The sequence below is a fragment of the Camelina sativa genome, chromosome 12, assembly GCF_030686135.1.
Source record: "Camelina sativa cultivar CO46 ecotype springtype chromosome 12, ASM3068613v1".
Classification (NCBI taxonomy): Eukaryota; Viridiplantae; Streptophyta; class Magnoliopsida; order Brassicales; family Brassicaceae; genus Camelina; species Camelina sativa.
This window is the reverse complement of record NC_141891.1, coordinates 3,907,369-3,930,342: the sequence shown is the minus strand read 5'-3', so window position 1 is coordinate 3,930,342 and position 22,974 is coordinate 3,907,369. Positions and strand designations below refer to the sequence as shown.

At 30.4% G+C, this 22,974-nt stretch overlaps 5 protein-coding genes and 1 pseudogene across 8 annotated transcripts; all 6 read left to right on the top strand.

The window, feature by feature from the left end:
* Window positions 1-51: 51 nt before the first annotated feature.
* On the top strand, window positions 52-3,641 carry LOC104730035 (NADPH:adrenodoxin oxidoreductase, mitochondrial). 2 transcript variants are annotated; one of them, XM_019234150.2, is made up of 13 exons: window positions 52-450; window positions 546-650; window positions 747-860; window positions 982-1,030; window positions 1,171-1,287; window positions 1,615-1,724; window positions 1,835-1,908; window positions 2,208-2,269; window positions 2,385-2,586; window positions 2,740-2,800; window positions 2,900-2,967; window positions 3,059-3,204; window positions 3,281-3,641. In XM_019234150.2, exons 4-13 carry the CDS (start codon window positions 995-997, stop codon window positions 3,503-3,505), a joined length of 1,101 nt encoding a protein of 366 aa, XP_019089695.1. In that variant the 5' UTR covers window positions 52-450; window positions 546-650; window positions 747-860; window positions 982-994; the 3' UTR covers window positions 3,506-3,641. The 2 variants fall into 2 exon arrangements, with proteins under 2 accessions (XP_019089695.1, XP_010447397.1); XM_010449095.3 differs by having other exon boundaries at window positions 101-450; window positions 982-1,035.
* Window positions 3,642-5,071: 1,430 nt separating this feature from the next.
* Window positions 5,072-6,824, top strand: LOC104733179 (putative polygalacturonase At3g15720; annotated as a pseudogene). The gene is made up of 6 exons (XR_015575430.1): window positions 5,072-5,314; window positions 5,411-5,554; window positions 5,814-5,995; window positions 6,079-6,286; window positions 6,402-6,492; window positions 6,643-6,824. The product of XR_015575430.1 is annotated as a putative polygalacturonase At3g15720 (transcript).
* Window positions 6,825-6,829: 5 nt separating this feature from the next.
* On the top strand, window positions 6,830-8,070 carry LOC147930155 (uncharacterized). Of its 2 annotated transcripts, none has more exons than XM_087479779.1 (4): window positions 6,830-6,968; window positions 7,062-7,167; window positions 7,350-7,452; window positions 7,629-8,070. In XM_087479779.1, exons 2-4 carry the CDS (start codon window positions 7,114-7,116, stop codon window positions 7,820-7,822), a joined length of 351 nt encoding a protein of 116 aa, XP_087335905.1. In that variant the 5' UTR covers window positions 6,830-6,968; window positions 7,062-7,113; the 3' UTR covers window positions 7,823-8,070. The 2 variants fall into 2 exon arrangements, with proteins under 2 accessions (XP_087335905.1, XP_087335904.1); XM_087479778.1 differs by having other exon boundaries at window positions 7,350-7,485.
* A 429-nt stretch (window positions 8,071-8,499) lies between these two features.
* Window positions 8,500-11,746, top strand: LOC104733178 (polygalacturonase). Its single transcript, XM_019233473.2, is given in 11 exon segments — window positions 8,500-8,535; window positions 8,680-8,766; window positions 8,768-8,782; window positions 8,865-8,891; window positions 8,893-9,012; window positions 9,423-9,599; window positions 9,696-9,903; window positions 10,021-10,102; window positions 10,693-10,800; window positions 10,885-11,002; window positions 11,396-11,746. Coding segments are annotated over 11 exon segments (1,329 nt in total).
* A 739-nt stretch (window positions 11,747-12,485) lies between these two features.
* On the top strand, window positions 12,486-14,939 carry LOC104733177 (putative polygalacturonase At3g15720). The gene is made up of 9 exons (XM_087478299.1): window positions 12,486-12,558; window positions 12,641-12,769; window positions 12,864-13,007; window positions 13,268-13,438; window positions 13,530-13,737; window positions 13,828-13,909; window positions 13,995-14,103; window positions 14,210-14,332; window positions 14,449-14,939. The coding sequence occupies exons 1-9, from the start codon at window positions 12,556-12,558 to the stop codon at window positions 14,803-14,805; spliced, it is 1,326 nt and encodes a 441-aa protein (XP_087334425.1). The 5' UTR covers window positions 12,486-12,555; the 3' UTR covers window positions 14,806-14,939.
* Window positions 14,940-15,794: 855 nt separating this feature from the next.
* Window positions 15,795-19,450, top strand: LOC104733176 (putative polygalacturonase At3g15720). Its single transcript, XM_087478298.1, has 9 exons — window positions 15,795-15,863; window positions 15,959-16,087; window positions 16,183-16,326; window positions 16,599-16,769; window positions 16,862-17,069; window positions 17,170-17,251; window positions 17,344-17,452; window positions 18,465-18,572; window positions 18,881-19,450. The coding sequence occupies exons 1-9, from the start codon at window positions 15,861-15,863 to the stop codon at window positions 19,235-19,237; spliced, it is 1,311 nt and encodes a 436-aa protein (XP_087334424.1). The 5' UTR covers window positions 15,795-15,860; the 3' UTR covers window positions 19,238-19,450.
* Window positions 19,451-22,974: the final 3,524 nt, after the last annotated feature.

Below are 22,974 nucleotides of genomic sequence, written 5' to 3'. Positions count from 1 at the left end.
ATTAGTAACAAAAATTATAACTTATTAGTAAGTAATTTTATGGTAAGAACTAAGAAGTATAACTTGATCTTAAGGGAAAAGGTCAACGGACTCCCTTCTAAAGTCAACGTGAGTGCACAGTGAGATGGAAATCCCCAAATTAGTTCACAAACCCTAATTTCTTTCTTCTTCTTCTTCCAATTTTTTCCCCAGCAAGTGTGGGATATTTGCTCATCTTCATCTTCCCCAAATCCTCAAAATTGAATCCTATACAACAACTAATCTCATTAACAGATTTGTGTTGGATCTCTCTAAGCATAATTGTTTTTTTTTTGGAAGTTTCGGAGAATGAGTAGAAGATATCTAGCACGATATTTGGTATCTAGATACTTCTCATCTTCGGTTTCTTCACGTCCTCTGCACGTTTGCATCGTTGGGAGTGGACCTGCTGGTTTCTATACTGCTGACAAGGTTGGTTCTCTTACTTCTTCTCTCTCGTTTGAACATTATTATGAAATTAACGACTCTTAACTCGTGATTTTTTGATGATGGCTGGTTTTTTTTAGTTGTTGAAGGCGCATGAAGGAGCACGCATTGATATTATCGATCGGTTGCCTACACCTTTTGGACTTGTTCGCTCCGGTGTTGCGCCTGATCATCCTGAAACTAAGGTACTACCACCACTGATTAGCTTAATCTTTTTTAGAGAGAGGGAGATTAGGATGTTCTTCCATTGAGCTTAATCTCAACCATATTGCTTTCTACAGATTGCTATTAATCAGTTCTCACGAGTTGCACAACATGAGCGTTGCTCTTTCTATGGGAATGTAAAGCTTGGATCGGATTTATTACTTTCTGAGCTACGAGATTTGTATCACGTTGTAAGACTTCCTTAACCTATGCTCTTATAGTATGATTCTGATAAGCAACTCATTAACTCAAAGGAAAGATTAATCATTAACATATGTAATAATGTTTTGTTGCTATGTATGGTTTGTTCAGGTTGTACTTGCACATGGTGCTGAAAGTGACAAAGATCTTGGCATTCCAGGTGAGGTATGCCCATTACAATTTTTTTTTTATGTTGCGGAATTAGGTGTTTAAATGTGTGTTTTGACATAAGTTGGTGGGCTTTTGGTAGCTTTATACTTGTTGGAATCCATTCTGATGTTTAAAAGTTGACTTTGGTAGACTTTGAGTGGCATATACTCTGCAAGAGAATTCGTTTGGTGGTATAATGGGCATCCCGACTACAGCAGTTTGAAACCTGACTTGAAAAGTTCCGACACAGCTGTCATCCTTGGCCAGGTACTCTAATTTTGCCAAAGACGTCTTAAAGTTTAAGAATCAGATAATTATACTTGAGAGGTCTCACATTCTAGAATTTCAGGTGCAGTGTTTTTTTAGAACCATTATATGTTTCTCATCTACTTTTTATCCTTTGTATGGGTTGATATGTGTAGTTTTATTCTATTGAGATTAATTTACTTTGCTAAGAGCATATTTGTTGTTGGTTAGCTATCCTTAACACTGTAACAAGATGTACATATCAATAACAGTTTGTTGCCAAAAGTTTTAAGTAAAGACTTTTTTCTCAAGACTTCTCAGACTGACATATGATCCTTCGAATCTTAGGGTAATGTAGCTCTAGATGTTGCTCGGATTCTCTTAAGACCGACAACAGAGTTGGCGTCAACTGATATTGCTAGGCATGCTTTATCTGCGCTGGAAGAAAGCTCTATAAGGTCCATTTATGATTTAACCACTTAACTAGTTGATTCTTGTCCTATTCCATCTTTCGTATAGTTGACAACCAACTATAGTTGTCCCTGATACAAAGTTGTAATGTGGTCAGGAAGGTGTTTCTCGTCGGAAGACGGGGGCCAGTTCAAGCAGCATTGACTGCTAAAGAGCTTCGAGAAGTTCTCGGTATCATTCATATCTAAATCATATACTGAGCTTTTGATTCTTTTCAATAGATCCCATAAAAATGTTGAAGAAGAAACAAACTAAGAAAATCAATTATGTGCGGGTTTTATAATTTGCTTGTCTTGACCTTCTCAGGTTTTTGTGAGATAATAACATAACGTAATGGCTCTGATTTCTATGACTTCTTTTCAAGATCTTCCTATCTTTTCGTTACCTGCATCATCAATGCTTTGTTGCCCATTGACCGTTGTTATTTTCTCATTGATATGAATATAAACGCATATATTTTTATAATGCAGGGATTAAGAACATGCATATTCGAATAAAGGAGACTGACTTGAGTGTAACTCCTGCTGATGAGGTACTTGTGTTACTGATTTTCAGTTAAAGTAAGGCTGAACTCTGTTATTTACATTTTAGTGAAATTGTTGATACTCGACAAACCTTTTGTTGACACTCTTCTTTTTTTTTCGAAGGTAGAAATGAAAAATAGTAGAATCAGAAAGAGGATTTATGAATTACTGTCCAAGGCTGCAGCAGCAGCAGGAACATCTGAATCAGACCCTGATCAACGAGAGCTGCACTTTGTTTTCTTCCGCCAACCTGACCGGTTTTTAGAGTCGAATGAAAGGAAGGGCCACGTTTCCGGTGTAAACTTGGAAAAAACCATTCTTGAAAGTAAGTGCACCTCTAAGAAAATATTTTGGCGTGTCCTGGTTCTTCTGTCGATTTATTAGCTGCTATTGGAGACACTAAATATGTAATGGTGATTTTCTAGGATACAATAGTGTATTTAGCTAATAATTCATCCATAACTCTTGTAACTTGTAGGTGCTGGAAGCGGAAAACAACTTGCAGTTGGTACCGGAGAGTTTGAGGATCTTAACTGCAGGTAATATGCTTTTCAATGAAAGGTCCTCAGTATATTTCTGTTGTAATAGTTATACCAATAATCATAAAAAATCAAATGAAAGCATATCCAATTGTGCAGTTTGGTGCTGAAGGCCATTGGTTACAAGTCGGTTCCAATCAACGGTTTACCCTTTGATCACAAGAAAGGTGATATAATATGGAAGTGTGGTCTGATTAATATGTTTATGAGAAAAGGGTTTTTTTAGTTCTTCTAACTTCCCCAATTGCATGTTTCAAGGTGTTGTCCCGAATGTAAGAGGTCGAGTGGTTAGTCAAACGTTAGAAAGCTTATCACAGACTGAGCCGGGCTTATATGTATGTGGATGGCTCAAAAGAGGACCAGTAGGCATAATTGCCACAAACCTATACTGTGCTGAGGAAACGGTAAGCATTAAACTTCTCCCCCCTGAACAGAAAATTGATGCTCTTTAACTGGGAGACAAAAATGTGTTTGTTGCAGGTTGGTAGCATAAGCGAAGACATTGAAGAAGGTGTTTTTAAGAGCTCAAAGGAAGGAAGCAAAGGACTGATGCAATTGCTGGAGAAGAGAGAGGTGAAGAAGGTAGATTATAGTGGGTGGGAGAAGATTGATGCCAAGGAAAAACAAATGGGGACTGAGAGAAACAAACCCAGAGAGAAGTTAGTCACATGGGAGGATCTTTTAGCAGCAGCAGCAGCCAACTAGATCATTCTTATTTTTTCAGTTAATAAAATCACTGAATTTTTTTTTTGGTAGGATTTAATAAAATCAATCATATACAAGTGTGGTAATTAGTAAACAAAGTTATTTTTTCAAATACAATCCATATTGTTTTACTTAATGTAATATGTGTTATTATTATGTTTACTTTAGAAGTTTATTCTTTTATTTTTTTGGCAAACTAGAAGTTTATTATAAACAGTAAACGATATAGATTTGTTCTTACTCAGATGTTTAACATGTGTTTGTTTGTTGAACAAATTAGATGTTTTAAGTATATTTTAAATGTGAAATAAAGGGGTGTATTCAACTTGATATTTTTAGTGATTTGTGTAAAATTTATAAATCTTGTATTATTTAATCATGGATTTTTAAAAGTCTTCTGAAATTCACTGTTATTCAATTAAAAAGGCCCTGATTGGTAACGGCTGTTACTTATGGCTGTAAAGACTTTAACTTAAAAATTTTAGCTGTAGAGAATTTGGTTGCAGATGCTTTGACTGTAAAAACTTTAACTGTTAAAATTTGATTGGTAACAAATACTTTTAAAGCTATAGTTGTTACTTTTATTATTAAAATATATTAAAATGATGATATTAATGATGATAATAAAAATAAAAATAATTATTATTGAAATGGATCTTAAAAGATTTAGAAAAAAATAAGAATAATTAATTTATAAAAATAAAATATGTAAAATATATATATAAACTTGTGAAGAGGTTTTAAATATAAAGAAAGGGAAAAAAATAAAATTTTTATATTTATTTAATTTTAAAGCCATTTTAAAGGCTGAATTTGAGGCTTTAAAAAATCTGAGAAAACAACGAAGGGAAAAAAAAAAGTGGCTTACAAGACTTTAAAAAAAAATAAAAGTCATAAAAGTCTGATTGGCAAATTATTGGCTGTCAAGTCTTTTATTTTTTTAAAAGTCTTAAAAGTCTTGTGTCAATCAGGGCCAAAGTCTCCTGAAATCCACTGTTATTGAATTAATGATTTAAAAATCTTTCTTAAAATCCATTGTTATTCAAAACAGTTTGTAGATTTGAATTTTAATAATTTTTTGAGATTCTGGAGGATTTGAGAGGATTTCTTTAGTTAAAAATACATAAATCAAAATCTCATAGTTTTAGGTGAGATTTGAAAGAATTTTACAGTAAATCATATCAACCTCCGTAAAATCATCAAAATTATTTAAAATCTGATGAAAACTAAAATCACTTGGAATATAAGATTTTAATGATAGTTTAAGTTGATCGAATGCATATATATCTATGTGACAGCCTGTTTAAAGTAATAATGGGATTAATTTAAAATATTTATTTCAATAATCTGTTTCCAGGTTCTACATATAGATTAATTAAAATTATTTAAATCTTATATTGAAAGCTAAAGCTGTTTCAATAATCACTTGTCAGTGTTCATTATGATATTATCCATATGAAATTGAATTTTATCAGTCATTGTAATTTAAATGATATGAGATTTGTGTTGAGAACGTGGCATCTATATCTCTCTTAGACTTCATATAAATACATGATGGAATTCAAAGTATTGTATGAATCTCAAATTTTAACTCAAACATATATGTATCTTCAAATCAAGAGTTAAATAGTGACCTCTTTCAATTGATTTCCTCTCTACACCTTCTAATTGTTTTTTACAATGATGAAGAAAACGTTGTTTTCGGTGATAATAATTGTATTATCGTACCATCTGGTATACGGAGAAGGCCGGAGGATTCTTAGCATCAAAGATTTTATAAGCGACGACACGGACGTTGATTATTCTCAAGTAAATTGTTTTCTTAAAAGCCGATATATATAAGTTAAATTATTAAAAGAATTATAAAAGAAGTATTATTAAACTTATACTATCATTCTTGTAAAGGCGTTTCAAAAAGCATGGAAAGAGTTATGCAAAGGGGAAGCGTCGTCTAATGGGTCAGTGTTAGTGATACAAAAGAACGAAAATTACACTTTACAACCACTACGTTTTAAAGGTCCATGCGTAACTTCTAACATCCATATTCAGGTACGTACGTAACGTACTTCAAAGTTGTTAAAATTCAAGTGATTTATACGAAGATCGACACTTGCAAAAGAAAACTTTTTTCTCCTCAAAAAACATGTTTATCTGAACAAGGTTATTAATTAAAGATGTTTATCTCAATGATTGATTAGATTTAGATAGATCATTGTACGTAACGAACAAACACTTGGTGGCTCATGTAGATAAGATACGATTCCCATGCATGTATAATACTTTTTTTTTATTCTTTCACTTCAACAAGATTGATGGGAAAATTGAAGCGCCAGCAAAGCCGAATAATTGGGAAAACACAGAAAACAGGAAGTGTTGGTTATGTTTCAAGGATGTACAACAGTACAAGGTCTCGTCCTCAACGGCTCCGGTGTGCTTCACCCCCATGGGGAAGCTTGGTGGCCATCTGTTGGTCTCTCTAGACGACCCACTGTAAGTCATTCCCAACACCTATTAACTTCTACTCTTAAGTATGTTTTTCTATATTGATAACTTATACGCTTTTGTATCTACAGACAATTAGATTTGTGTCCTGCACTGACATTATATATAATGGACTGACTCATATAAATAGTCCAAGGAATCACATTTCAATCTATGGGTGCAACAATGCAACTTTATCAAATCTTAATATAAGTGCACCCGAACACAGTCCAAACACCGATGGCATCGATATTTGTATGTCACAAAAAATTAAAATCTTAGACTCCTTTATCCAAACTGGTAATCTTTTACTATCCCTTCAGTTTGAATAGTATATCATATTGTGTTTACATATGGACTAAATTTTGTAAGATATGCTAAAATTTCTCTGTATGATGTGCTCCTTATATGTTAGGTGATGACTGTGTTGCAATTATTGGTGGACAAGCTGGTTCTTCCGATATCAACATTACTCGTGTGGCATGTGGTCCGGGTCACGGTATCAGGTTTTGTAGATTATATATAAACACGCATTAGACATTTGAATTCATTAATGCATCGAATTAAATTATTCTATTTTTCTCGAATCAATTATTTAACTTGCTACTAAAATTAAAATGGATTATTGTGTCTTATTAACCTAAAACAAAATGCAGTATTGGGAGTTTGGGAAAATCTGAGACGGATGACTGTTTTTTTTTGCGCAATAAGTAATTATATTGAATTAACCAAAGTTTGTACAAAGAGAATCAATAAGCCAATCTGGCTTCAGTACAGACTCCACATAAAAATCTATTGTTTGGCAGCCTAGTTTAGCAAGACAGTGAGCCGATTCATTATTCTTTCTATTTGTATAAATACAAGAAGCGTTTTGAAATTTCAAAAGCCATAATCTGAGACGGATGACATAGTCCAAAACGTGAACTTAAGAAACTGCAGCTTCACGGGAACTCAAAATGGTGCAAGAATCAAAACTTGGCAAGTAAGTTTTTTACTTTTCCATTTTTTTGGTTGCTAGCAAAATATTTTATTTCTTTAAAAGAATATACATTATGGATCGTCCATAATTTAACAGGGAGGACAAGGGTTGGCCAAAAATATTTTGTTTGAAAATATAACATTAACAGATGCTAGATTCCCCATCATCATCGATCAAAAATTACACTGGCTGTAGTTTAAAGGTAAATTCAAATTTTACAATCATTTTTAATCGAATGTGAAGATCTGAAGTCTTCAATTATTTTAATGGACTAACCAAGATGTATATCATATAGGATCGTAATGACTAAAATTCATCAAAATCTTTATTTAAAAGTTCATTTCTTATTGAATGCAAACAAATAATATGTTACGAATCTTATAGGGAAATGCAGTGGGATTGAACAACGTAACATTTAGATACTTTGAAGGGACCAGCGCAAGTGAAATCGCGATAAAGCTAAACTGTGAAAGAACCAGTGGCGGAGGTAGGGTGCAAGCATGTGGGTCAAATGACCCTGGTAAAATTTTAAATTTGGCTGAAATTTTAAGAAAAAAATCAAATTGACCCATGTAAAATAGTACAATTGATCCTGGTAAAAATTTTAAATCACATAATTGACTCCAATTAATTTTTTTTGACCCTGATGTGATGATTTTCTAGCTCCGCCACTGGAAAGAACTGAAAGTTGTCATAACATCAAGATGGAACACATCAACATCACATCTTCATCCCCGGAAAAAAATCTCACCGCATACTGTAAATTCGCCGATGTGCGTAGTTCATTTGTCAACATCCATGTCGACTGTTATACAGATCAGGATCATCAACCTCGGGCATTGTCTCCTCTTCCATAAACTATTCTGCAGGGTCCTCTTTTTCTAAAAAATGTTTATGGAGTACTCCAGATCTTCATCCATATGTACTATACCGACATAATAAATGTTCATGTAACTTATTGTTAAATTTTGGGATTCAACAACTTTTTTTATGGTCAACAATATAATTAGCCATTTTGAAAAACAGCTACATAATTTCTGAAAAATTCTATGTTTAATTGTGTATTAATGTTTAAGTGAATAAATAGCAATAATCGGAGTACACATCATGTCATGATAACAATAACGATTCGTATGTATGTCACAAAACATATGTCACAAAAAACATTAAATCATAAAACTATATACTCTGTATTAAAGATATATATTTTTTTGGTCAAATAAGTATACATAAATAATTAAATATACATGGATGATATTAGTTTTTTTCTTTGACTTGAGCATGGATCTTAAGATATTGTGATGATAAATGAATAAAATAATTATGTTTGAATGTTGAAGGTTGAATTATAATGCGAAAAAGGGAAGAAATATTTAAGAGTTGAATATTGTAAAACTTTGGCAAGTTATAATCAAAACTCAAAAGTATGTTATAACTCTCTCAGCACATCATCTATACGAATTGCATCGCACGAAATACACCATGTTACATTTCCATTAAGACAACTAGAATTTATTTTATTATTAAGATTAAAATGGTGAGAAAACATGATCTCTTTCTAGCTGCGCTCGTTCTTTGTATCTATATATGATTTAACTTTGCTATAGAGTAGTGGAATTTAATGGCTGCATGAACCACCGATCGTTCCAATATTTCAAAAAATAGTAATTACTTTATTACTAGGGCTTGGAACTATTCATCTTGGTAATTCTAGTTGCATCATACCATTTTGCAATACGTAGATGGTCGAATGAGTTTAAGCATTAAAGATTTTATATCTGATGCTAACAATACAAGTGCCGATCGATCATTCTCAGGTAATCGTTTATAAAATATTTTCATTTATATTTTAAAAAGTAAATTATTTTTATTTAAAAATATCACATATACTCCTAATAGGCGTTTCAAGATGCATGGAAAGCTATATATATGTGAGGCGAATGTGAAAGACAAAGGAACATCTATTGTAATACATGCCAACGAAAAATATATCATACAACCACAATTATTTGAAGGTCCTTGTATATCTCGTAATGTTCGTATTCAGGTACTTTCCAAAAACAGTGTTACAATCATAGATTTTTCTTTCTTGAATTATCAGCTTGGTCCGTACATCTCCTTAGGTCAGGGATAAAAACCTTTTATATAGTCCCTTCCTAAATGCCACTGGCCAAGAATAAATTGTTTAATTTGTATATAAATTTCTAAGATTAAATTAGTTTAATGGTAAGAATGCACCAGATAAATAATGAGGTCATGGGTTCAATCCTCTCCTCTCTACCACTTTTATAGTTTTGCACCTGGTATAAAGTTTGGCTAGATCTGCCACTGCTTGAACCAGCTAATGATTAAATTATATATCATAGCATCATAGAATGTATAAGGTTTGTATATATAAAGAAAGAAAAGATTTACATTTTTGTACAATATGCAAATAATTATACATGTGTTTGCAAGATTGATGGAACACTTGAAGCTCCAAAAATGGTAAAGAAGTGGAAAAACATTAACCACGAAAGTAAAAGTTGGTTATATTTCACAAACGTAATAGGTCTCGTTCTTAATGGGTCTGGTGTCCTCCATCCCCATGGTGAAGCTTGGTGGTCCTTTGTAGAGCACTCCCACCGACCACATGTATGTATTCTCCTCATTTCAGAGTTGAGATATATTATAATTAATGGTCTAATTATAGTATTCACTTATAATTTACAATTAATTTTGGTTTTGCAGACAGTGGGATTAAATGGAAGCTGTAACATTATATATAATGGACTAACTCAAATGAACAGTCAAAAGAATCACATTTCAATAATAAATTGCACTAATGCAACTATATCAAATCTTCATCTGATCGCACCTAAAGATAGTCCAAACACTGATGGCATCGACATCGTTCATTCAAACAATATCCAGATTTTCTACTCATCTATCCAAACATGTATTTTACGTTTAGTCTTATTTAATTATATACTAATCAATGTGTGTAAATATACATGGATTAATCCCGAGAAGAAATGCTCACTTTCTTTTTGTGGTATGATTTTCTACCTGTTAGGTGGTGATTGTGTTGCCATTAATGGTGGTTCGTATGATATCAACATAACGCATGTGGCATGTGGTCCAGGTCAGGGCATCAGGTTCAGACATTATCTACATTTTCACGAATAAATGTTACTAACATCTATAAAAGAAAAATCATAACTATCATAATTTTTGTGATTATCCTATAGTATTATCTATACTATGCATTAGCCCATATATATATATATATATATATATATATATCCTGATAACATATATTCTCTCTGTTTCATAAAGAGTGTCATTTTGACATAATGTACATATATTAGGAAAAATTGTTTAAATTTCTGTTTTATCCTTTATAAATACACTAAAGTTTTTTCTCTTTCTAATTAATAAGCTTAAATAACAGAGATAAAAAATATATTTAATTTTAAAATTTGCATTAGAAATATAAAATAACTGTAACAAGAAAAAGTGTCAAAATGACACTTTTTGTGAAACAGATAGAGTATATGATAAATTGGGTCAATTTTCTCTGGAATATATCTAATATCTATGAAGATAGTGTTCAACCAAAAATTCCATGACCTTTCATTGTGTTTCTTTTTTTTTTTATAAGATTCACTGTAATTTTGCAAAGTTTTGTATCAAAGTTAACTTGAATATTAAATTGTGTATTTCGTTTTGAGAAAAACATTTACAGTATTGGAAGTTTGGGGAGAGGTGGGGAAAATGATACCGACGAGAATGTGAAAGTAAGACATTGTAGCTTCAATGCAACTCATAACGGGCAAGAATCCAGACTTGGGCTGTAAAACTTATTAAAAATGAGAGAGATATATATATATATATGTCTATTACATATTCATACATTTTATATTATTGCACTTTTTAGGGAGGACATGAGTTCGCCAAAAAATATCCTATACGAGAATATAACGTTAATAAATGCCAAATACCCTATCATCATTGATCAACATTACTGTAATTGTTATCACTATTGTACAGAAGAGGTAAAATTCTCTATATAACTATGTTTTATAAAAATATGAAACATATTTTCCCTATTAAAAACAACACAATGATTAAAAACAATATGATACATAAATTATTAAATTATATATGTGGTTTATATACGATTAGCTTTTTCACTACCAATTACATGTTAAATGTAAATCTTTTTACTTTAACTAGAACTAGCAATTTACATCCTACAATTTTTGTAAACCAAATTTGCGTATAATTAATCCCACAATTGTTAACATTTTTAAAACTAAATTTGCATTGTGCTTCTTAACCTAAGTATTTTGAATGCATATGAAATTAGACATTCACTTCTCTTAGATCTGATTTTTGTAGAGTTATTTTTTGGATAATACATAATGCACATGTTTTGAATCCTACAGGCGACTGTTGTAAAAGTGCGCAATGTGACATTTAAATACTTCTAAGGGACATGTGCTGATGATATTACCATAAAACTAGATTGTGACAAAGTAGTGGGTTGTGATGATATTGTGATGGAACACATCAACATCACTTCTTCATCTACGAAGAAACCCCTAACCACGTATTGTCAATTTGCTGATGTGATTAGTTACATTGTTTCCGTTGATATTAAATGTGGTTTTGATGAAGAAACTTTGGCACCATGTAAACCTCCAACTCTGGCTAAACCTCCTGCACTCTATGCTAAGCCTCTGCCATCGAATGCTCAACCTCCAATGCTATCTCCTTTTCCATATATACCTTATTAACTTATTTAAATCTTTCTTGCGAAGTTTCTTTCGCATATACTATATTAAAACAAAAGACAAGATAGTCACTAGAAAATAACAAAGAATTCTGTAACACAAAGAACTATTTCAAATAAAGTTATATTGATCTCAATTTGTATACAAGATTGGTATTTCTCTCGATGACTTTTCCTGTTTTCGTATACGTTTTGTATTCATTATGTGTTTTCCCATATGATTTCAGTTTGCACCCTCAAACCGTTTTGCTTCCCTTTTTCTTTGGTGTTTGCATCTATATTTTGATAAACTTGTTTTCGAAACATATTTAAATACGTCTTGAGAATTGTTTTTCAATAAATGCTACCTCTTTTCCCCTGATATACATAATTTTACGAAACAATTTTTTTTTTCCATATTTAGTTTTGCCGCAAGTAAATAAATTTCTAAGATAAATCTTATTGTATGTACTAGTTTAAAAGTTTAAAAACCTTAGTGGATAGGTTTTTAAGGTAGTGTCAAATAAATAGTAGATATATCTCTTGCATTGAATGCATACTAGCTAAAATATACACAATTACCTCATTACCATAATGCATAAACATTATAGTAACATTTTCAACTTATTCAATTATATTTACTTCTTCAACCAAAATAGAGTCAAAATTATATATTAGAATTTTTGCAGGTGGTCAATGTATATTTTAATACTAAGAATCTCAACTCTTCCTATATATACAACTTACAACACACATTCACATTCACAATCTTAATATTAGATTTACTAAAAAAAACATTATTACCTAGCTAGATTCTTATCATATAATAATAAAATGGTGAGACAATAAGAATCTCCTTTTCCCCCATGGTTCCACTGATCCCCATGGTAAATTGCTAACTAATTTTTATTGTTACTAGGGATTTGATGTACTGTTCGCATTGCTTCTAATCACATCGTACCATTTGCAACATGGAGATAGTCGGGTTATTCTATCCATTAAAGATTTTTTATCTGATTCTGATTCTAAAATTGTTGATCATTCTCAGGTAAAAATTTCCTTTTTCCATATAAATTTTAAATAAATATCAAACATTTTCTATCTAAAAATTAAATCATTGCTAGATTATATATTCAAAATAGGCATTTCAAGCAGCGTGGAGAGCGTTATGTGGAGGTAGAGGGAGAGGTCAGGGATCCTCTTTAGTAATACATGCTAGGGAAACATATACCATACAACCACAACGGTTTGAAGGTCCTTGCGCATCTCCTCATATTCATATTCAGGTATTTAGTATAATCAAAAAGATCTTATTAGTTTTGTGTCCCAGGAATTACAAAGCCTAGCTAGAGCATATATAAAAGCGAAATTAAAAATATTTTTATAGTAAATCGATTGGTAATTTTTTTGTTATTTATTTGTGAGAGTGTGGTTAAAGAAATCAACCTATCATTAAAAAATAATTCTCATTGTTTTTAGGAACATAATGTATATATACATGACTCATGTATGCATTATATTTCTTTTTTTTCTTCTCTTGGACAAGATTGATGGAACGATTGAAGCGCCAAAAATGGTAAAAGACTGGGGAAGCAAAAAAAGTGAGTGTTGGTTATGTTTCGAGAGGGTGACAGGTCTCGTTCTCAATGGATCTGGTGTTCTCAATTCCAATGGACAAAGCTGGTGGTCTTCTGTTGCCTTATCCTCCCGACGAGAGGTATGTTGAATATGTTGATTTGAAGATATCCATCTTTGATTAAAACATTTATTATATTTCTTTTTGAGGATATTATATTTTGTTTGTGTAGGCAGTGAGATTTCTTGGGTGCCAAAACATTTTATATAATGGATTAACTCAAATTAATAGTCCAAGGAATCACATATCAGTTACTGGTTGCACCAACGCAACTTTATTAAATCTTCATTTGATCGCACCCTCAAACAGTCCAAATACTAATGGCATTGATATCTCTGTTTCACATAATATCCAAATTCGCAGTTCATCAATCAAAACTGGTATTTCATTTTGTTCTTAGCATACGCCATGTACAGATTGATCACGCGAAAGATTATGAGTTTTTTTATGTGTGGTTTTATATCTATTAGGTGATGATTGCATTTCAATTCAAGGTGGTTCGTATGATATCAACATAACTTATGTGACATGTGGTCCTGGTCATGGCATAAGGTTTGCACACACACACACATATATATATATTACTTTGAAAGTCAATTCTTTGATAAGTTGTTTGTTTTGTCTTGGGAAAAAATAGTATCGGAAGTCTAGGGAAAGGAGGGGCAAATGATATAGTACAAAATGTGAATGTCAGACATTGCACCTTCACTCGAACTGAAAATGGCGCAAGAATCAAGACTTGGCCTGTAAGTTTACATTGTTATATTTGTTTTATAGAATAATTAACATAATATACACTACATAATATATAAGGAATATATCATATATTGGATATTAAAAATACTTTATCAGGGAGGACGTGGGTTTGTCAAAAATATTTTGTATGAAGATATTACAATGATAAATGTCAGATCCCCTATCATCATCGACCAACATTATTGTAACGGTGTTCGCCCGTGTCCACAACCAGCAGGGGTAACACTTTTAATAAATTATTGATTCAGCCTTGGTATTTTGAAATTCTCAAATGTCAAATTTCAGGTTTTTTCAATATTTGAGTTTTCAAACACACATGTTGTGAAATCTTTCAGGCAACTGCTTTGAAAGTGAGTGGTGTGACATATAGATACTTTAAAGGGACAAGTTTACCCGATGTTACTGCAGTAAAATTAGATTGTGACCAAAGAACAGTTTGTGATAGCATCGTCATGGAGCACATCAATATCACTTCCTCATCTCAGAGAAGGCCTCTCACCTCGTACTGCAGATTTGCGCACCTAATTAGACGCTTTGTTTCCATTGGCATCAATTGTGGTTTTCATGTCAATCCCAAAACTCCATCAGTTGCACCGTATGTTATACCTCAAACACCGTATTATGAACTTCCAGCACCCACCGCTCAACCTCCATCACCCGCATCGTATGTTATAGTGGCGGATCTAGGATAATATATTGTCTGGGGCACAAATGATACTATATAATAAACACATTAAAATTAAATAATAGACATATTAAATAAATATATATTTTGATAATTTGAAAGTATATTTTGCATCTTTAGTGAGCCAAAATTTTATAAGCATTTTTTTAATAAGTAGACAAATGCACAATTACTAACTTACAATTCACTATAAATTAGATAATTAAAATCACTTATCTAACCATATCACACAAACTTAAATCTTAATATAAAAAATGATAATAGTTTTTAATGTTACTAATTAGCTAGTTTTACCATCAATTTTTCAGTTGAGATATATGTATACTATACAAAAAAATATGAATTAACTTGTTAAAAATTAAACTGGAAATAGAAACACTAAATATAACTAAAAACATATAATTTTGGTAAAGAAAATATAATTAAATAGAGTAAATAAAATGCAAAATGCATCTGATAGCAAGGAAAGAAAAAAGAAAAGGAAATGGCTAAGACATAAAACAAGTATAAAATTAATCTTAAAAAAAAAAAATTAAACAGTACAAAGGGGGAATGGTCGAATGGAGACATATAATGTCACATGGGTGCCTATTTGCCAAATGATTAAAGTTTAATTATTCGTATAAAAACCGTTTGAACCCAAAGACATGAAATTTAATATCAATCATTTTGGTCAAAAGTGAACCTCCAATTATTTCGAGAAGAGAGTTAATGTAGAACTCTTATGGTCTTCTCTCACCAATGACAATGTCATTAAGGAGAATAAATAGTAGATACATCAAATGTGTTGAATGCATACTAACTAAGTATTGCACTGTTAGTTCACTACCATAAATGCATAAACATTATAGTAACATTTTCAATTTATTCAAAGATTCTTCAACCAAAAGAGAGTCAAAATTATATATTAAATTTTGCAAGTAGTCAAATGTATATTTTAATATTAAGACTTTCAACTCTTTGTATATATACAATTTACAACACACATTCACATTCACAATCTTAAAATTATATTTACTAGGATAAACATTGTTACCTAGATTATTATTTTTTAATACTAAAATGGTGAGATTATAAGATTCCCTTTTTAGTTTATATTTTTCCAATAGTTTCACTTTTGCTTAAGCATGTATAATAATTTTTTTTTTAATTGTTACTAGGGTTTTAAGATACTCCTTTTAGTGCTTCTAATCGCATTGTATCATTTGCAACAAGGAGATAGTCATGTGATTCTATCCATTAAAGATTTTTTAAATGATTCTCACTCTACAAATGTTGATCATTCTAAGGTAACGATTCATTTTCTTTCATCAAAATTACTAATGAATATAAAACATGTACCATTAAAATATTAAATCATCGCTTGATAATATATTCGGATTAGGCATTTCAAGATGCATGGAAAGCGTTATGTGGAGACAGTGGGAGAGGTCGGGAAGCCTCTCTAATCATACATTCTAGGGAAACATATACCATACAACCACAATTGTTTGAAGGTCCTTGTGTATCTTCACATATTCATATTCAGGTATTTAGTATAATCAAAAAGATGTTATCAGTTTTGTTTCTCATATATTACAAGGCCGAGCTGAACCATAAAAATGAAATTGAAATTATTTTTATAATAACTTGATTTGTAATTTTTGTGTGCTCGGGATTCCTTATTTATTAGTGAGAGTGTGATTAAATAACTTATTATATCATCAAAGTTTTACACATCTCATTGTGTTGGAAACATAATTTATATATACATAATTCATGCATACATAATATTCTCTTTCTTTTTTCTCTTTTGAGAAGATTGATGGAACGATTGAAGCGCCGAGAATGGTAAAAGACTGGGGAAGTAAAAAAACGGACTGTTGGTTATGTTTCGGAAAGGTGACAGGTCTCGTTCTCGACGGATCTGGTGTTCTCAATTCCCATGGGGAAAACTGGTGGTCATCAGTTGGCTTATCCTCCCGACCAGCGGTATGTTAAATCTATATTCAACATGTTGATTTGAAGATATGCATTATATAACATTTAATTTGTTCGTTTTAAGTTATCTTTTGTTTGTGTAGGCAGTGAAATTTTCTGGGTGCCAAAACATTATATATAAAGGATTAACTCAAATCAATAGTCCAAAGAATCACATATCAATTACTAGTTCCACCAACGCAACTTTATCAAATATTCATTTGATCGCACCTTCAACCAGTCCAAATACTGATGGCATTGATATCTCTGTTTCACACAATATCCAAATTCTCAGTTCATCAATCAAAACCGGTACGTATTACTATTATTTCTTAGCTACTGAAAAATTAGAATATACCATATACAGATTAATCACAAATTTTTTTTTTTTGTGTGGTTTGCATTTTGTTAGGTGATGATTGTATTTCAATTCAAAGTGGTTCATACGATATCAACATAACTTCTGTGACATGTGGTCCGGGTCACGGCATAAGGTTAACACGTATAAATTTTTACATTTATTTTTACATTTTTATGCAAACTCAATTTCTGGTAATTTGTGGGGGTTTATCTTTGAAAAAAATAGTATCGGAAGTCTGGGGAAAAGAGAAACAAGTGAAATAGTACAAAATGTGAATGTAAGACATTGTACCTTCACTGGAACTCAAAATGGTGCAAGAATCAAGACATGGCCTGTAAGTTTGGATTATTTTATTTGTTTTAGAAGAATTAACATCTATAATAATATTTTTGCAGCAGTTTTTGTTCAAAAATACTTTTTAGAAAGCTTTTACATTTAATGCATTGACTTTAATATTAGTTACCAAAACTGCAAAATTGTAAGATTTAAAAAAATAAGGAAATCTTTCTACCTCATTCAAACATAAATATATAATTTTCTTTCATTTTTATTTGAATTTATATTTAAATTATCTTGAACTATTCTATAATACATTTAATTAATAAAAATTGTGATTTTTTCCTGCATATGATGTAATACAAAGTTTTAAAAGCGAACATATATTACTCAATAGATGAATAAAAAATACGGGTACCAATATTTCACATCGTCTAAAAAAATTAGGCAATGGTTTAGAGTCATACTATAAAAGAGACCAAAATGATTCTGAATACAAATGAGTAGAAACTTTGATTTATCAAGCATTCAAACTTTAAAAACTTTTATTTGGTTTATTTTGTTTCTTTATTTTAAAATTTTTTAAAAGGTTAAATATGAAAAATATTTAAAACTTTTAAAAAGTTAAATATGATAAATATTATATCGTAGATACACAATAAATATTAAAAATTAAGATGATATAGTGTGAGTTAGAATATTAAAAAGTTTAATTATATATGTCTATTATCTGATACTGACAGTGTTAATAAAATAATGAAATGATGTTTTATCCATGTAACACCGAATTAATGATATTTTTTAATTATATAAATATCGATTTACCCATCCCGCTATATAATTAAATTGATTAAATAAATATTATGTTAAAAAAATTGCAGTATTATATGGTTTTTAACAATTATTATATAATTATAAAATATTTAACCAACATATCAACTTATAATTTAAATATTTTAGTTATAAATAATTTCGTCCCGCGGTACACCGCAGGTCCTAATCTAGTATTTATATATTCTACGTAGCATAAAGCATATATCATATATTGAATGTTATAAATACCTTATCAGGGAGGACAAGGATTTGTTAAAAATATTTTGTACGAAGATATTACTATGATAAATGCCAGATTCCCCATCATCATCGATCAACATTATGACGGTCGGATACAATCAGGGGTAATTATACTCTTACCTTTACAGTGGTATTTTGATATATATATATATATATATATAACATACACACAAAAAAGAAGTGATCTTTAAATTTATTTAAAATGAATACGGTACGTAAAAAATTGAATGAATGTAAAATAACTGAAATAATGTTCAAGTAACCTTGGTATATTGAAATTTCCACATGATAAATTTCACGTTTTTTTAATATATAAGTTTTATGGCTCAGAATTTATTGCATAATGTATATTTAAAGTATAATGTATATTTAAAGTATAATGTATATTTATACATGATGTGAAATTTTTCAGGCAACGGCGGTGAAAGTGAGTGGCGTGACATATAAATACTTTAAAGGGACAGTTGTTGCCGATGTTCCTGCAATAAAACTAGATTGTGACCAAAAATCAGGTTGTGATAACATTGTCATGGATAACATCAACATCACTTCTTCATCTCCAAGAACGCCTCTCACCTCGTATTGCAAATTTGCGCATGTAACTAGTCGCTTTGTCTCCATTCCCATCAAATGTAATTATCATGTCAATATGCAACCTCCATCAGCCAAACCATATGCTGAACCTCCGGCACCAATTGCTATATCCGCGAAACCATATGATGAACTTCCGACTGCTCTAAATCTGACACCGCATGACACTGCATGGTGAACCTGCACCACCAACTACTCAAGTTCCATAGTTCTTTCATTTTCTACACATATTCTAAAGCCTTCTTGTTAAGTTTGGTTTATATCTATAGATTTACTATTTTTAAGTTTGTGACGAGTTTTAATTTTCAAAATTCATCTTATTTCGTGATGTGTGTAAGGTTATGGTTTTAGGCCAAAGAATAACCATATAATAACCGTTTAAGTTCACATACATTTACTTTAATACGAACATTTATGTCAAAAATGAACCACCAATTGTCGTGTAATTCTCGTAGGATCTTCTCTCACCAGTGACCATGTTATTGTGAAGAATAACTTTTGTCATTTCTGCGTTTCATAATTTTTTTTAACCTCCAAACTATTGGATATTTCATATTATTTGTTTTGTTAGAAGTCTTTGTTTAGCTTTTTCTTTCATTTGTCAAATAAGATCTTCATTTATCTGTTTTCACTTTTCATCAATAACATAAATTGTCAAAAAAAATATATACACTTTTACACCTAACAGTTTAGAGATGATGTTAATGTGAGGAGAGACTAGGAAACTATTCGCAAATAATTAGGCGAGATGTTTGGAAAAAAAACTATACTCAATGGTTATCATCACCCTAGTAATAAATTTTAGAGATAATGTTTGACTAATGGGGATTAATTGTTAAAGTAAATCTTAATATATATATATATATATATATATATATATACAACACCATTGAGTCATTGTTCTCATCTATACTATTAAAAAGGAAGCATTTTTAATAAGTAGACATAGAGTTAAAAATTATTATATGAAATGCCACTGAAAATAGAATAAAAATATATAAATCGTGTATCCAAACAGATTGATTAATCTATGACCAAACAGATTGATAGCCGAACCAAATCGATTAAAATAAAGTGAGAGAACCGAAATGCAATATCTTTGGCGCAGACATCCCAAATCCGGTGCATTTAAGACCTAACATATAAATATCACATAAAAATCGGCTCATATTAATACCTACCATAAACAATCTAACTAAATCAATCCCCCATAATTAGCTTAGAAATTCTAAGCTAATTATAATTTCTAAGAGAAGTTCATATAATCTTAGCAACTAAATTTCGTTTGATATATAAGGAAATCAAAATTTAATTCTATATGCCATATAAGTAGAACCCATAATTACTCAATATCTTTGGAAGTTGTTTAAAGTTTGCTTCCATAATAATCAAAGAATTAAAATCGAAATTATATATATGTAAACATATTTGATTTACTTTTATATTGTGAGATATGTATAGAAACAACAAATCAATTTAATACAATTAAATAAAAACAAATAATCATTTACTAAAGATTTTGCAATATTTCCTTAACGAAATGAAAGTAATTAATTATGATTATTATAGATGGAAAGAATTAAAATCAAAGTTTCATATATATGTAAAAAAATTTAATTTGATTATATATTAAAAGATATAGAAAAGTGTATGTCGAGTCCCACATCGGCAAAATATATTGAAATATGGTTCAACATCACTATAAATAGGACTTATACTCTTTCCAATTACGAAGGAGCAGGAGGCTTTGATTTATCAAGCGTCCAAATTTAAAAGTTAATTCAGCTATTTATTTAAGTATATATAATATAAAACTTTTCGAAATTTCAAAATTTATAATATTGAAACTTTTGAAAAGCACACATATTATAAATATTAAAATTTTATAGAATTTTTAAATTATTTTAAATAATTAAACTCCATTGAAAGTTTAAAAATATTATATTTAAACTCTATTAAAAATTTCAGTAATATTAATATTTTAACTCTATTAAATTTTAATATATAAAAAGTTAGAGTTAAACCCGTAATATAATAAACTATAATTTTTAGTTCTTCGTAAAATACCAATGTATAATTGCGAGATTTTGGAAGTTGTTTAAAGTTGTTCCATAATAAAAAAACAACTAAATTCGAAATTGTATATACTTAAACTTATTTAATTTGGTTTTATCGGTCTGGAAATAAAAAAGGTATCATTTATGTCTTATTTTAACTTTAGAAAGAGAACAAAAAAAAGACTAGAAAGAATAGGAGGGAAACCAAGAATTCAAAAAAAAAAAAAACTAACCACCAAGTTAAAAAAAAAAAAAAAGAAAAAAAAATTATGCTCCTTAGAAATTCTAAAAGCCAAAGAAGTATTAATCTCTACGATCCATTGAAAATAAAAATTCATAGGCTCCGATTGATAATCTACCAAGGAACAAAAATAACGAGGAGGAATAAGAATAAAAAAGAACGATCCAGAAAAGAAAAAATGATAAAACATGAATGAATAGGAAAATCTATTCCTTATAAAATTTGAAAATGAACAAATTTCTTTTACGTTTCTTGAAAAAAAAGACAAGTAGGAATAGTGTAGGGGCCACATGTTAAAATTCAAAAAATAAATTACTTCTAAATGGTAACAAAAACAAGGAACAACACATTCCATTCAATTTCTTTAAAAAAAGGGCATGTTGGACCCATAATCATTATAAATTATAAGCATACATGGATCATTTATGCTTCATGGAGCATACATGGATCAAACATATACTATGAAGTATGAACCGGCTAATTGAATAATGTTTAATTGAATTTTCAAGAAGAGGTTCATTTACTTTTAACTGTAGCATACATGGATCAGTTATACTTCAAATATTTAATGAGAATTCTGGATTCATGTTGAAAAATATGATTTTCTTTTTGATTAGACAAACATTTAGACACGCATAATAGGAGAAAAAAGAGACAAAAAACAAAACTACCCTTGATTTTAGAAATGTTATGTAGAGTCCCACATCAGATTATATGAAAAAAAAAGAACTAGATACTTTGTCCAATAAATAACAGTTTCACGTTAGCATAAAAATTGGGTTCCAAAGATGTGTTGATCCAGTTTAACCAGCTCACCAGTTTAACCATGGTTTTTGGATCTTAAACGTTTTTTTCTGTTTTTGATGTGTTTTACGTATATCACCAGACTGGAACACCAACCAGGTCGCGGTTAAACCGCTCTGCCTAGCCGGTCTGGTCAGGGTTTAAAAGCATTGCTTGAGAGAAATATATATAAGATGGGATGGGTTGGTAATATATTTGAAAATTTTCATTGACATATTTATTATAAATATTTGGACAAGAAAATGGGTACGAAATGGAAACTGGTAATTCGGAAAACAGAAAACGTTATCTAAACTATTATGGTAAATTACGATAAGAGAATTTTGGGTGACGGGAGAAAATCAAATAATTTGGATAGTTAGTTCATCAACTAGCTTACCGAGACGAAATTGACCCACTTGAAAATTTACATCACCCGGTTTGGGAAGTTTTTATTTTTCTAATGATTTTTGCTTATTTGACACTTCACGGGTTTGGTTTGATAAAAAATTAACCTGTCAAAAAATCCAATTGACATTTAATTCAGGTCTATTGCCATATCAATCCAAATTTTATGGTAACTAAAGAACGATTGGTTACGAGATGACAACGAGTAAATCAAATTATAAAAACATGACCAGAAAATAAAGATAATGAGACGAGATCATAAAATTGGATCAAAATCTTAATTTCAACTTTAAAATATCAAATATTGCATATGATACACCACATTTCTCTTACTATTTGCTGTCTCGAAATAAACATACCATATTTTTTTAATATAGGTGTCATTATAAATAACAAAAACAAATTTGATAAAATTTTTTCTAATCC